At 41.8% G+C, this 14,707-nt stretch overlaps 1 protein-coding gene across 2 annotated transcripts in view; it reads left to right on the top strand.

Moving 5' to 3' along the window:
- Positions 1–14,707, top strand: part of SLC9A7 (solute carrier family 9 member A7) — a 103,354-nt gene that overhangs the window by 15,701 nt on the left and 72,946 nt on the right. For both annotated transcript variants that reach the window (XM_083168758.1, XM_083168760.1), the window contains exon 2: positions 13,019–13,218. In XM_083168758.1, coding sequence (XP_083024884.1) covers positions 13,019–13,218 — 200 coding nt within the window. The remainder of the gene's footprint in view (positions 1–13,018; positions 13,219–14,707) is intronic.

Below are 14,707 nucleotides of genomic sequence, written 5' to 3' on the forward strand. Positions count from 1 at the left end.
TAAAGTCTTTTCATCTATTTCGGAGTGTATTTTATTCTGATGCCATATGCAACCATGGCTGTCCCTATATATATATATATATATATATATATATATATATATATATATATATATATATATATATATATATATATATATATATATATATATATATATATATATATATTATATATATATATATATATATATATATATATATATATATATATATATATATATATATATATATATATATATATATACATATACATATATACACACACACACATATATATATACACACACACACATATATATACACACACACACACACACATATATATACACACACACACATATATATACACACACACACATATATATATATATATATATATTCAGGGTTGCCGACTTTGAGATTCTCCTCTCCGGGAGAAGCCCGGAGAGGAGAGATTCAGCAGACACTCAGGGGGCGGGGCTTGCGAGTGACATCACTAAGCCCCGCCCCATGCTGGTAAAGCAGCTAATTCACGGATCTCCGTGGAGGGGGCGGGGCTAAAATGACGCGATTTTGTTTTAGCTCCGCCCCCTCCTCGGAGACCTGAGGATTGCGGCATTTTAATGCCGCAATCCGAGGGTCAGCGGGGGTCCCCCCTGAATCCGGGAGGGTTGCCCACCCTTCCGGGGGGCCGGGAGGGGGACCCGATTTTCGGGAGACTCCCGGAAATTCCGGGAGGGTCGGCAACCCTGATACATACATACATACATACATACATACATACATACATACATACACATATATATAAATGCAGACTTCAATGAGGTCACAAGTTATTATTTTGGCCAGTGCGATTTACCAGGTGCTGCCATCATCAATGTACTGCTGGCTCAGCCTGGCTGCCTGCTTCTGCTCCCCAGCCCAGCGACGCCGCCCGCCGGATCCCGCTCCCCAGCCCAGCGACGCCAGCGTGCATTCAGTCCTGCGCGCTGTTAGTGCTGGGGTGGTTCACAGCCATCCGGACCGCGGGAGTAGCTGTGTGCGCCCGCGCATGCGCACCAGCCCTCCCGCGGCCATTTTAACTTAGGGAATGTCCGAGGCTGGCCGCGGCCATCTTGAATTAGGGCACAGTGCCGCGGCCAGCAGGGAGATGTGCGTCGGCAGGCCGCGGCCCAGTTAGGGTGGGTGGCCGGCCGTTTCTACCTCGAAATGTGCCGGCCCACCGGGAAACAGCCCGGTTTCCCGCCAGGCCAATCCGCCTCTGGGGTTCACGTTGATCGTGGGGTGGCGTTAACAATTGTAGGGGCCATTTCACACTTTAGGGTGCCTATTTGGTCTCTGTGGGCCATTTAACATTGTTTCCTATGGAAAAATCGGGTCAATTGAGGCATTGAACAGAAAAATCGGGTCAATTGAGAAATTTAACATTGTTCCCTATGGGAAATCGCGGGCGTCGGTCGCGTCGCACCCGATTTTTAAGTGCATTCAATGCCCGCGATGGGCGCCGTGCTAGGTAAAGAGTACCGATCTTTCCATTTCATTTGGCAATAGATCTGTACTTTTGCATTCGATATCAAATTTGATATACATTCATGGTACATTGTACACATTCGATTTACTAGATCAAATTCGATATTTCCTTGGCTGCACAGTAGATTTTTCTGTTTGATTTTGTGAAAACAGGAGTGTGCATCAAATTCAATGTAGATCGAAAGTGACACAAAAACAATTCGATTAGATTTTGCTTCTATAAGCAAAATCGAATAGAAAATTGGGAAAAATCGATGCATGTGTACAGGGCTTTACTCGTTCCCACTTACACTTGCAGGACTCTTGTCGTAGCACCCATCCTATGGAATGCCCTTCCATGCACATTAGGAAACTCCTTTAGCCTCCAAACTTTGAAACGTTTCCTGAAAACTCACCTCTTCCAGCAAGCTTATTATATTTCGGAACCCCCACATAACCTTCAGTAGCATTTATTTCTAATTGCATCTCATCAGAACTGTTTTTGTAATCTGGTGGGACTGCAATGCTTATGTATCCCTCCTATTATCCCTATAGATTGTAAACTTGCAGACAGGGCTCTCCTACCTCTAGGAAAGATTTAATAAACGCCTAAGGCGTCTATCTTTGGGCTGCAATGGCGTGTTAGGCATACCCGATATTAAGTTGGAAAAGAGAAAATTAACCTTAACTGTTCTAAGCAGTGCTTGTATAGAAAATATAATAAACTAGTATTTGTTCCATAGAAAGTAATATAATGTCTAGATACCAATTGTAGTGTTCATTCTAGCACCCTGCTCCTTGTAAAATCCTTGTAGTTCCTCCTTCCTGCCTGTGGTGCTGCTGTCTGCTGTGGTACTTCAAAAACTGGTTTGTATCTCAATGTTGAGATATAAACCAGACTGTTGTAGAAACACCACAGCAGAGAGTGACACCCCAGGCAGGAAGAAGGAACTGCAAGGATTTTTCAAGGAGCAGGGTGCTACAATGAAGACTACCAATTGGATGATCTTTACAACGAGCCGTTTTAATATATAAAAATAGACAATCTCTTTGTAAAGATAATCCAACTGGTATCTAGACAGTATATTTCTATTGAACAAATACTAGTTTTATATATATATATATATATATATATATATATATATATATATATATATATATATATCTATATCTCTCTATATCTCTCTATATCTCTCTCTATATCTCTCTATATCTCTCTCTATATCTCTCTCTATATCTCTCTCTATATCTCTCTCTATATCTCTCTCTATATCTCTCTCTATATCTCTCATATATATATATATATATATATATATATATATATATATATATATATATATATATATATATATATATAAATATATAAATATATAAATATATAAATATATATATATATATATATATATATATATATATATATATATATATATATATATATATATATATATATATATATATATATATATATATACACACAAGCACTGCTTAGAACAGTTCGGGCTATTTCACACGCTCCTGCCGCACGGCGAAATCCCGCACGGTGAAAAGCCGTTCCGCACACTGTAGTTAATAATGGACACAATTGCCCGGTTGCAGCCGGATCCCACCACTGGAATGGACGGCCGCCGGGCTGTGGCCATCCCCTCCATTGTAAACTGCAGTGTGTGGCACGGCTTCCTGGCCGTGCAGGATTTCGCCGTCCGGCAGGAGCCGGAGCGTGTGAAATAGCCCATAAGGGTAATTTTCTCTTTCCCTCCTACCTCTGTTGCAAACACACATAGAGGTAGACACAGACAGTTTGTTTTATCACTGTTTCCAATTGCAACAGCATATTCTGTTGCGCTTACAAGAGCTGTGTGGACCTGCTTCCATGTACTGTTCTGACTGTCTGACAACATGTGGTTTTGGTGCAGGGAGAATAGTTGAATTGATGCTGAGGGGTACATTTTCTAATATGGGAGTTCTAATGAAGATGGGATGTTGCCCATACCAGCCTAACAAATTATAACTATTATCTTCCAGAAGGTGCTAAATAATTAACTAAAATGTAATTGGTTGCTATGGGCAACACCCCACTTTTAATAGAACTCCCATCTTGGGAAATTAACCACACTCTCTCTGGAACTTTTGTAGAAACAAGTCAAATTTTTGTGGTCCTTTTTTTATTTGGTTGGTACTTTTGAAATATGTAAACTTCTGTCCTGTAATAATTTTTCTGTACCCCCCCCCCCCCTCCTTTACCCTTCATTGTTATGTGAGTGACCAGATGTGCAAACATATAGGAATCAGGAGTTTTCTTCTGCTGTACTTGAGTAAATAGTATAGTACTTATGCTCTGGAATCCTGTCATTCTGAAATGTGTCTTAGGAGGAAACATGTGGAAATACCGTACTTTAAACTTTCTTGTACATGTGATGAACTCCATGATCAGCGACTTCCTAAGAATAATTGCAAATGCTTGATAAAGGGCTCTGAGAGACCATATTCCCTGAAGGTATAATGAATGTACTTTCTTTGTGGTTACATGGATTTCCAATGGCACCTGTACTAGATATTTCCTATGTATCTAATGCGTTGGTAACATCCTGGGGGGAGGATGTATATATCCTTGACATTCTTTCCCATCATTTAATCCCGAAAGGCCGGAAAGTTTGTCCATATTGTCTCCTACATGGAAACCCTTTTAATACGTTTTAAAAATGTACATTTGTCCTTTAATGTTCTTAAAGATTACAATATACTGTCCTGTTTGCCTTTCCTGTATGTTCCCTAAACCAGTGATGCACTAAAATATGTTCTGCCAAAACCTGCTTATTTACCACTGTCCTCAATGAGTAATTTGTTAGTTTATGTACATAAAACTATAAGTGTAATGCTGGAAAAAGGGCAAAAAAATATCCTGATCCTTTTTTTTTTTTTTTCGAAATGCCTGTATTCTGTTAAAATCATCAAATCCCCCACTAATTCAGTGGGGTCGATTTTTTTTTTTTTTTTTTTAGTTAGCGCGCAGTGAATAGCAGCAGAAAAGAGATCCCGGAGCTATTCAATTCAGCATGCAGTTATGCCCAACAAGGATTTCTTACCGCATTCCTCCTGGAATACGACTATACTACTACCAAAATGTGTGACCCATACACACAGAATGCTGGTTCTCGTGACCAAGTAATGGTGTCTATGCTGTGAGTACCAGCATTCTCCGATTTAACAGCTGCTGAATTAACAATTTGCTTTTCCCTACGATAACATATCCCACCTCTTTACCAATTAATCAAATCAGACCCCAGATCTGATGCCCAAAATACCACCACAACCATAATGAAAACCCCCTTATTTTTGTATTTTAAATAACGTACTCCTTCTGCAGTCCTGCTCCATCTCTCCACATGCTTCCATAAAGTGATGTCCGTACTCTAGTAGATAGCTATATATAGCTTCCAATAAGAGTGCTGTCCGCAGCTGGGCACCATGTATCTCTGCATGCCTCTCATCTGGCTGCTCTATACACAGAGAGAACGGCCACATACTCCCTGTAGTGAGCGCTCGCATGTTCCGTGTATAGGGCTGTCAGCCAAGTGGCAGGCATAGGAAGGTACTCTCCTAATAATCTGATTGTGGATACCAGTTGCCAGGCAGCATTCTCTCCCTGCTCCCCAAACCAACACTGCTACAAGGCTGCCCGGTGTGCGTATACCTAATGACGGTAATGTCCTTCTGTATTTGTGTTGTTGCTTAGGTTTATTTTGATTAGTTTTTGTTTTTTTGCAACTAAATCATAGGTCAACCTGGCCGAGGTTCCCCTGGAAGGGGGGGGGGGGGGGGGGGGTGCTCATGCTTTGGCCATAGGATCTTATGTAAAAAGTTGGCTCTGGCATGACATCGCTGGCTGTTTTAACTGGTTTCCGAAATGCAGGGGACCCCCCTACACCTTTTGTCTCCCATATTTTGGGAACCAGGAATGGGCCAAGAGCCCGGTGCTGGGTATAGAAATACAGAGGAACCCCAGTTTCCCCCCCCCCTGTATTTGTGTAACCCGGACCGGTTCAATGAACCCGGGGCTGGTTGTAGTCAGGTCATTTTATTTTGTTTGTTTGTTTTGTTTATTTATTTTTCTATTTTATTACACAGAAGCCTGAGCTAAACACTCCTGGTTCCTTTGTATCAAAATGCCCCCTTTGCCATGTATCACTACCCCCTTTGCCATGTATCACTACCCCCTTGCGTCAACAAGACTGGCGAGCCAGGAACCACCTGTTAACCTTGGTGTTCACCTCTGTTTCTTTGCATCCGTTATATTTGAGCATGGTCTGTGATTTAATTACTCTCTCCCCAATAAATAGTACTGAAGTGACTCTATAGCCCACTTTATAGCCAGGCAATTCATCTCTCATGTAGCGTACTTTGTTCCCTCGGCAACAACTTTATGCTCAAGCACAAGACAGTACAGTGCCAACATCCGATGCGTCTGTCTGTAGGAAAAATGTGAAGGTAAAATCTGATGACTGCAGTACAGAGGACAGCCAAAGATATGGCCATGCTGTCTCAGCAAGACCTGACCACTCCAGTCCATCAAGACAGCATTTTTTTTATTTATTTATTTAAATGTCAGAGGATCCTCTCTGGTTGCAAAGTGGCTGATAAACTGCCTATACTAACCAACCTACCAAGCCCATGAAGGTTCTCAACTGAGACTGAGGTCTTCGGGTTAGAATTAATCTATCTATCTATCTATCTATCTATCTATCTATCTATCTATCTATCTATCTATCTATCTATCTATCTAATCTCTCTATATCTATATATAGTCCAGGGTTCCCACACACTTGTGTAGGATATAGGGCACTCGCCGAAATTAAGAGTGTTAAACTCAATAATTTATCATCAAAGGCATTGATTTATTCCACAGAAAAGGTGCTTCATATGCTCCAACGTTTCGGTCCGTGCCTTGGACCTTTGTCAAGGAGCTTGTTATGAAGAAAAGAGCCAGCGTGGTTAAAGGTGGAAGGAACCTCCAGGATGGGGAGTCAGCACCTGGTCAGAGGTGCTGACTCCCCTGTAGGCTCCTTGATAAAGGTCCATACTGGGACCGAAACGTCGGGGCTTGTATACTTTGATTACCATACGCTGTGTTGACCCAGCTGAAATTAAATACTTTTTGCATTTTATCACATTGCTGATCTGTGATTTAAGGAGAGTGCTCTGCTTCCATACCTACGGGTGTGGAAACCTATATTTTTTTATATATATATATATATATATATATATATATATATATATATATATATATACAGTTGTGCTCAAAATTATTCAACCCCCAATGCTGTAAAGGGGTTTAGGGACTATAGTGTACATTTGGAATTGTATTCAGAATGAAATCCTACAAGGACGTTTTAAAGAACCAAATGCAACTAAAATGACATCAATTGTTTATATAACACAGTAGTAAATGTGTATTTTGTGGTTTCTTCATTGCCACAATTATTCAACCCCTTAAAGACTACCACTCTGAAGAAGAGAGGTTAATTCTGGTGTTTTCAATCAGGTATTGAAAACACCTGTGGATGTCACCGAGCACCAATCAAGCATAATAAGCACCAATTAGGCAGCTTTAAAATGACTGTGATACTCAGCTCCTTCTAGACATTTACTGGTGTGGTTACAAACATGGTGAAGTCAAGAGAATGGTCCAGGAAGACAAGAGAAGAGGTGATTTGTCTTCACAGGAAGGGCAATGGCTATAAGAAGATTGCAAAGAAGTTAAACATACCAAGAGACACCATAGGAAGCATCATTCGCAAATTCAAGGCAAAGGGCATTATTGAAATGCTACCTGGTCGTGGAAGAAAGAAGATCCTGACTTCGACTGCTGTGCGCTACCTGAAGCGTAGAGTGGATAAAAGTCCCCGCGTCCTCCCGACCTGTTCATACCCCCACTATCCATGTCGGCATGGAGTTGATTTTATAAAGTGTATCGAGCCACCGACCCGGAAGCTTGGCTAGCGCAGCAAGCCCATTGAGTGGACGCGAAAAACGACCCCGAAGCGTGGCGAGCGGCGGCGGTATGCGTCCTCCGACCTTTTCATACCCCCACTATCCACGTCGGCGTGGAGATGATTTTAGATAGTGTGGCGAGCCACTGAGCCCGGAGTGTGGCGAGCAGACGCGGAATACATGTTAAGTAATCCGCGTCCCCTCGCCACACTATCTAAAATCAACTCCACACCAACGTGGATAGTGGGGGTATGAAAAGGTCGGAGGACGCGTACCGACACCCCTCGCGGGCTCGCTGCGCTAGCCATGCTTCTGGTTGGTGTTGATAGTGGGGGTGGCGTTGACAATATGGGTGCATTTAACATTGTAAGCACCCATCAGGGTGCTTGTACAATTGAAAATCGCATAGCATTGCATGCCGCTATATTGCATGCGATGTGATGAGATGGAAATCGGGGGCGCCGTGCTAGGAAACAAGTACCTAAATTGGATAGTGGGGGTGTGCAAGGATGGAATAGCATGGAAGTTGGCTGAAAATCGGCCGAAATTCGGCCGCTAAATCGCATCCGATTTTTGCATGCGATTTGCGGCCGATTTCGCGGGCGCCCAGACAATACACAAGTACAGGTTGAGTATCCGGTATCCGGACATCCCTTATCCGAATTATTCCAAAAACCGTGGTTTTTGGAATCATTCAAATTTTTTTTTTTTTTTTTAACCCCTAACCCTCTTTTCATACTTACCAAGTCCCCGGGCGTCCACAGCAGGCCTCCGGCATCTTCTCCAGGGTCTCCAGCGGTCCCAGGAATGCATTGCGCGAGTGTGTGCGCGCGCCGGTGACGTCACCGGTGCGCTCGCACACTCGCGCAATGCATTCCTGGGACCGCTGGAGACCAGGAGAAGATGCCGGAGGCCTGCTGTGGACGCCCGGGGACTGCGCGGACGCCGAGGGACGCCCGGGGACCATCAGGGAACAGGTAAGTATGGCTGCAAAAAAAATATATCCAAAAACCGGAAAATTCCCCTATCCGAAATGCTCGCGGTCCCGAGCATTTCGGATAGGGGATACTCAACCTGTACCCTGTAAAATAATGACACTGCACTCTAGAATTTGATTTAAAATTAGTAAAACAAAACAATATATTGTTAAATTCTTCAATAAATTTACTGCAAGGAAAGCACTAATGGAACCAAACCAGAATAAGCAGGTATGTAGTCGACCTACCGAGAGTTATGTGCCCTATCTCCATTTTATTTCAAGAAATTGAATAACTGTAATCAAATAATTTGAAACAAAAAGCATTTACTTTTTATTACACCCCCCCCCCCCCCCCTTCTTCTTTTGTTCTGATACTTTGAGCAGTGTTGGTGGGTTCTTCCCAGCAAATCCATGTATTTTCTAAATGGCCTCTGTTTAACATAACATATCATATCATTACAAAGGGAAATGTTTGCTTACAACATGAATCTTGAATTCCATGCTTTCTGGCTGTAGTGTCCTAGATTTACAGGAATTTGGCATTTCAAGGGGTGTTTTCTTTTACCTGCGATCATTATTGGTGAGTAAATTGCTTCACCATAGGCCATCAAATTAAGCTATTTGCTTAGTTTTCCGCGTCCGCTCGCGGGGCTCGGTGGCACGCTGCGCTCGCCACACTACATAAAAAAGAACTCCATGCCGACATGGATAGTGGGGGTATGAGCGTACTAACTATAGTAGGCGCCCAACTAACATATAAGTACCGTTCATTCTAGCATCCGCCAACTTTGAAAACCCATGCAGTTCCTCTTCCCTGCCTGGAGTGTCACTGTCTGCTTTGGTGCTTCTAGCACAGTGTGGTCTGTATATTGGCACTGATATGCAAACCAGACCTGTGCTAGAAATACCACAGCAGACCGCAACACCCCAGGCAGGGAAGAGGAACTGCATGGGTTTTCAAAGTTGTCGGGTGCTAGAATGAACACTAGTGCTCCGTTTTTTGTTTGCTGTGCATTCTGTGCCCCTGACGGCGAGCATTGACCAATGCGGCGTACGAGGAGTTAATGCAGGAGTTGTATGCAGTGTTCAAATATTGCAGAGATATGCAGGAAAAAAAAACGCAAATTAGCCTTAAACAATTCCAAAGCGGCTAATTCTGTGTGAAAAGCTGCGCATTTCCAAACGAACGAGTGAGGAATGAGAGGTGAATTACCATAAAAAATATATTAATATGGCACGTCTAAAGTAAAAAGGAATATAGAGCCTACAAATAATAAAAAAGACACTACTTGCAGATTCAAAAATTTTTTTTTTTTTTATAAGAACGTAAGTTCAGTTCACCTAAAAAAAAAAAAAGAAAAATGATGAGAGCAAAATGGAGAGGCAAGCCCAAAAAAAACCAGTGAACAGCATTCTCTATTTTTGCATTGAATACAGTGTTGAGCTGTGTCACCAGGACCATTGAAAGAGAAAAAGGGATTTTTGTAAGAACTTACCGTTCGAATCCCTTTCTCTGATATGGTCCTGGTGACACAACGATCCCTCCCTTACGCTCAGTAAGTATGCCAGGTTCATGATGTTTCATGTTATATATGGTTTAAAAGTTATTTTTGAAAAATGTGCATATAATATGTGCAGGCGTTTGTACTGAGTTAATGTATTCCAGTGGCTTTGAAAGATTGAACTGAGGAGTCTGGGATGCAGTAGGGGAGGAGCCTACCCTCTAAAGCGTTAGGATAGGTGCCTGGCTCCTTCGGACCCTCCTACATCCCAATGTTGAGCTGTGTCACCAGGACCATATCAGAGAAAGGGATTCGAACGGTAAGTTCTTACAAAAATCCTTTTTTTTTTTTGCTGTTTTTTTTTTTTTTTCACGGAGCATAGCTCCTCCACCGACGCCTGCGAAGCTTCCCCCCCCCCACAGGCCAATCAATCAAACACAATGGATGACCATCGATATGTAAAAATATTGGTCATCCATTGCATAGTGTAGCACTATCGATGGCCAGTTGCAGAATTGCCATCGATGGCAACCATCAATGAAAATGGCAGCGATGGCCATCCCTAGTTGGTGGCAGTTGCTGTGCCTCCCCTATATGCATTTTTAATTGTGCTGCGGCCCCCCTCTGGAGCCACCACTGGAATTCACCCTTAATTGGCAGAACAAAAACTGCATATTTACTAACAAGCGTTTTACTTGCGTCTTTGTCTTCCGATGGTGTATTTAGTTGAATTATGGTGTGTGTGTTTTGTGACAATGTTGCTGCTTTTTGCATTGAAAGTTGAATGGGAAATCCCTATAGAAGTTGCACTAGAATGCCTGCACAATTATGTGAAGTCCCTACAGAAGTCCTGTGCCAGCACAAACCAACTCACACCTTAGTTTGCTCCACAAGTTACCGTTAAACGCCGATCCCCAATTATCTGGTGCAGGCTGCATGAAATCACTGCCTGGATACATGCTATACCAAATCTGCCTCCACCATGTTTGAACGTTCAAAGATAGCGATGCAGATGTGGTGGGCTTTTATTCGCATTCTGATAGGTCTAGTCACTATGATGTGTTGAAACAGCAGGTTTGAGTGGCTTTCAGTTCAAAGCCGCCCAGTGTTTATGGTAGTGCGCAGTAGCGCTCATCGCCGGGAAAGCCGTTCATCTGCTGGTTATACCAGCAGATGAGTGGCTTTCAGGACGGCTTTGCATAGCGATTCGCTATGCAAAGCCGTCCTCCCCTGCTCCATCAACGCTGGGCAGGGGGAAAGCCGCTCAGTGTGTATGCACTGAGCGGCTTTCCCCGCAGCGATGATAGCGATCATCACTGTCCATACACGCTGTGCATAGTCGCCCAGTGTGTATGGACCTTTAGTGGTCGACTTTCATACTGTCGACCTAGCGACTGTATCCCGTTTTGTCCATGTGTAAAAATTGCAGTCTTGGTAATAGGTCTGAATCAGGCCGTGAATTCTAAAGCACACCTGGAAGGAAATCTTCAGGCATCCATACCTTATGTGTACTCCATGCTTTACCTGCTCACAGTGGGGTAGATGTATTATTCTGCTTCCTCTCTTTACCAAGGTGAAACAGGAGGCCCTAGCAATGTGAATTATTACCGGTGATCTGTAAGACCCCCGTAGAGCGTCCGCCTAGTGCTGATATGCTGTGTCTTACCGCCCACTCGGCCAGCTCGCTGGGCATGCGTGTGATCTTGCTACCCTTGCTAGATCTCCCATGCAGCCCGTAGCCGGCAGCTGCCACAGACAGGGAACGTGCTATTCCTGCGTGGTGAATGGGCAATGACACCTGCAGCTTTCGAAATTGATGGTATTGGTTGTCCAAGGTTTGTGTTAAAATGTACTGTAATGTTGATATTGCTGCTTTGGCGTGCAACTGGTGTTTATTGTGACTACAATGGATTATGTACATAGCTGTTTCACAATAAGCCAATCTCCAACAGTCTACAGATTGACTGAAGTGCCAGTGTTTGCTTTTGGTAATAAGTGACCTTGAATATGTAACGTTATACTGTACTGCAGGAACCCTGCCAATAAGGCGGAACAGTGTCACAAAATACTTTGTTTCCTTTTGCCTGACTGGGACCATGTGATTTGACATTTTTAGTGATAAAATCCAGTACACAAAGGCTGCTACGTTGTCTTGTACGAACAGTTCACTGTATAGGCAGGTCTAGCTGTATTCATGTGTCTCTGACCAATCCTAGGTAACCTTCTAGCTGTAATTGTTTAAGGTGGTGAATGGGGTTAGTGTGTTCCGTAACATAGGAATCCTTTTTTTATTTTTATTTTTTATCCTTTTATCTTCTTACTGTTGCTGGTATTTGCCATCCTAGTGACTCCATTCAGATGTTTCGTCATAGTTGTTACATTTTATTGTTGCTGTTATATTGATAATTATTGTATTTGTATGGCTTCAGTGTATATTTTACAATTGTGAACAAACTCTAATTCAACAAGACAAAAAAGGGGTATTAAGACTTGAGGTTTCTGTTTTTGCAAGCGTGTACTTTATATGATAAAAGTAACTTGTTTTTCTTAAGCTGGCCATACACTACTGCAATGTATCACAGCAGTGTATGGCCACCTGACCCCTCTTGAGAAAGGGGGGTTTGGGCAGCATGTGACCCTGTTCCTGCTGCTGGGAAGCGGTCCGGATCCCATCTGATGCGAACGGGACCATGCATCGGAGCTTATGCCAAACACATCTGATTTGGGCCGATTACTCGTCCAGAATTGGCCCAAATCGGACTGGTGCATGGGGGCCTTTTAGTTGTATTGTCTCTCTTTAGCTCTATAGAGACCTATTGTCCCTCCCTTTTTCCCCCCCCTTCCTTACTGTCTCTTATGCTGTAAAGATTTGCGTGTATTAACTATTACATTAACACCAAAATGTGACCCCTTAAATTGTTATAGTCTGCACATCTATATAATTTCATTACATATTTTTTGTCTTTTAACATCACTGTGTGACTATAGTGTTTATTTTTTACATTAGCTTCTCAATGATGATAAATTGGTAATATTTTAATAGCATTGTTTTTCTTTTTATAGGGCTTATTGTTGGGGTGATATTACGGTATGGAACGCCTTCCATTAGCACCTATAATAAAACGATCAGTTGCTCTCAAGAACAGCGGGCCTTCAGCACGCTGCTTGTCAACGTCAGTGGGAAGTTATTTGAATACACATTGAAGGGTGAAATTAATCCTGAGAAGATTCAGAACGTGGAGCGGAATGACATGCTGAGAAAAGTAAGTGATATCCAGTTTGGCAGAAAAATACTGTTCCTGGCTTTTCTTCTGAGGTGAAACTTGTACTTGACTAATGCGCACATAATATATTGAGAAAATCAACTGCAGTGTGCCTTTTAAAATCAATATGTCATGTAGCAAGATCCTAAAAATATAGACAGAGATTGCCATCACATTATTTATCTGCTTACAGAATATCTCTGTGTTTGACTGTACAAAAAGCATTGGGAGAATCACCTGTAATCACTGTTGTCAGACAGAGGGCCAGATTTTCTAAGCTTCAAAGGTGATAAAATGGAGAGTGATAAACAGCCAGCCAATCAGCTCCTGCCTGACATTTGGCTGGCAGGAACTGATTGGCTGGCTGTTTATCACTCTCCATTTTATCACTCTCTGGCCCAGAGAACTCTGTACTATCCATTTAGCCTAACAGTTACTTTGTGTGACTGAATTGTAATACATTGTTGCCAATTAGGTGTCTATTGGCAGTTCACAGGCAACATGAGAGATCACATGGGGAGAACCGCATAAATATATAGATAAATAATAGTTTGCCATTGCTTTAAAATATAAAAAAATGAGAAAAACATTCAAGATTTATGTAGCTTTCACATCACACTTTTAAAACGGTATATTGCCGTTTTTTTGCCTTTTAAAACGTTTAAGGCTGCAGTGTGAAAGTGTCATAGTTGAAATACCATATACCGTTTAAAAAGCAGTGTCCTACCCGTTTTAAAGCCAATTCAGAGCCGTTTTTTGTGCTGTCTGAATGGCACTGAAATGGTATTTAGTAAAAAATAAAGGTTAGAGCACTGTGATAGGCTGTCCCTTGTCTTGTGTCCCTTCCCTGAACCAGGAAATAAGCTGTGGGTAGAAACGTGTTCAGAGGTTAAACGGCTTGACTGGTGATGTGAATGGTACTTAAACGGTATTTTTAAATGGTAATCTGCTGCAATATGAACACTAGACCCGTTTAAAATACCATTTAAAATTACAGTTTTTCAAAACGTTTCAAAATGTTTTATGTGATGTGAAAGCTACATAAAACAACAAGGAGTATACGAGGAAAGTGGCACGTGTATATATGTAGATAAAATGTTTATACTTTATTTGTCCATTTTGAATTAATATTTTTGACCTATGATTAAATCCTTGTCTCTAATCAATTGAGTGAAACACTCTTGACATTGATGTGTGTGGTTGCCAAAGATATATGATGGTCAATTAATTAATTATTAGAGTAACATACAGGTAAATACCAGTCCTTTATTGTCAATATATATAATTTTTAGAAAAATATTCACAAAAAGGCAATACGTTTAGGTACAAATTCTAAATACAAGCAAAATTCTAAATACAGATAATACATGTAAAATATTTATATCTAGCCACAATTACACCCAGGCCTCTTAAGGTTCACATAAAAAAAAAATGAAAACAAAAATATTTAAAAAAATCCTAACAGGTACATGATAAAATTATTTTTCTT

Source organism: Crinia signifera, chromosome 2 (genome assembly GCF_055691185.1).
Source record: "Crinia signifera chromosome 2, ASM5569118v1, whole genome shotgun sequence".
Taxonomy (NCBI): domain Eukaryota; kingdom Metazoa; phylum Chordata; class Amphibia; order Anura; family Myobatrachidae; genus Crinia; species Crinia signifera.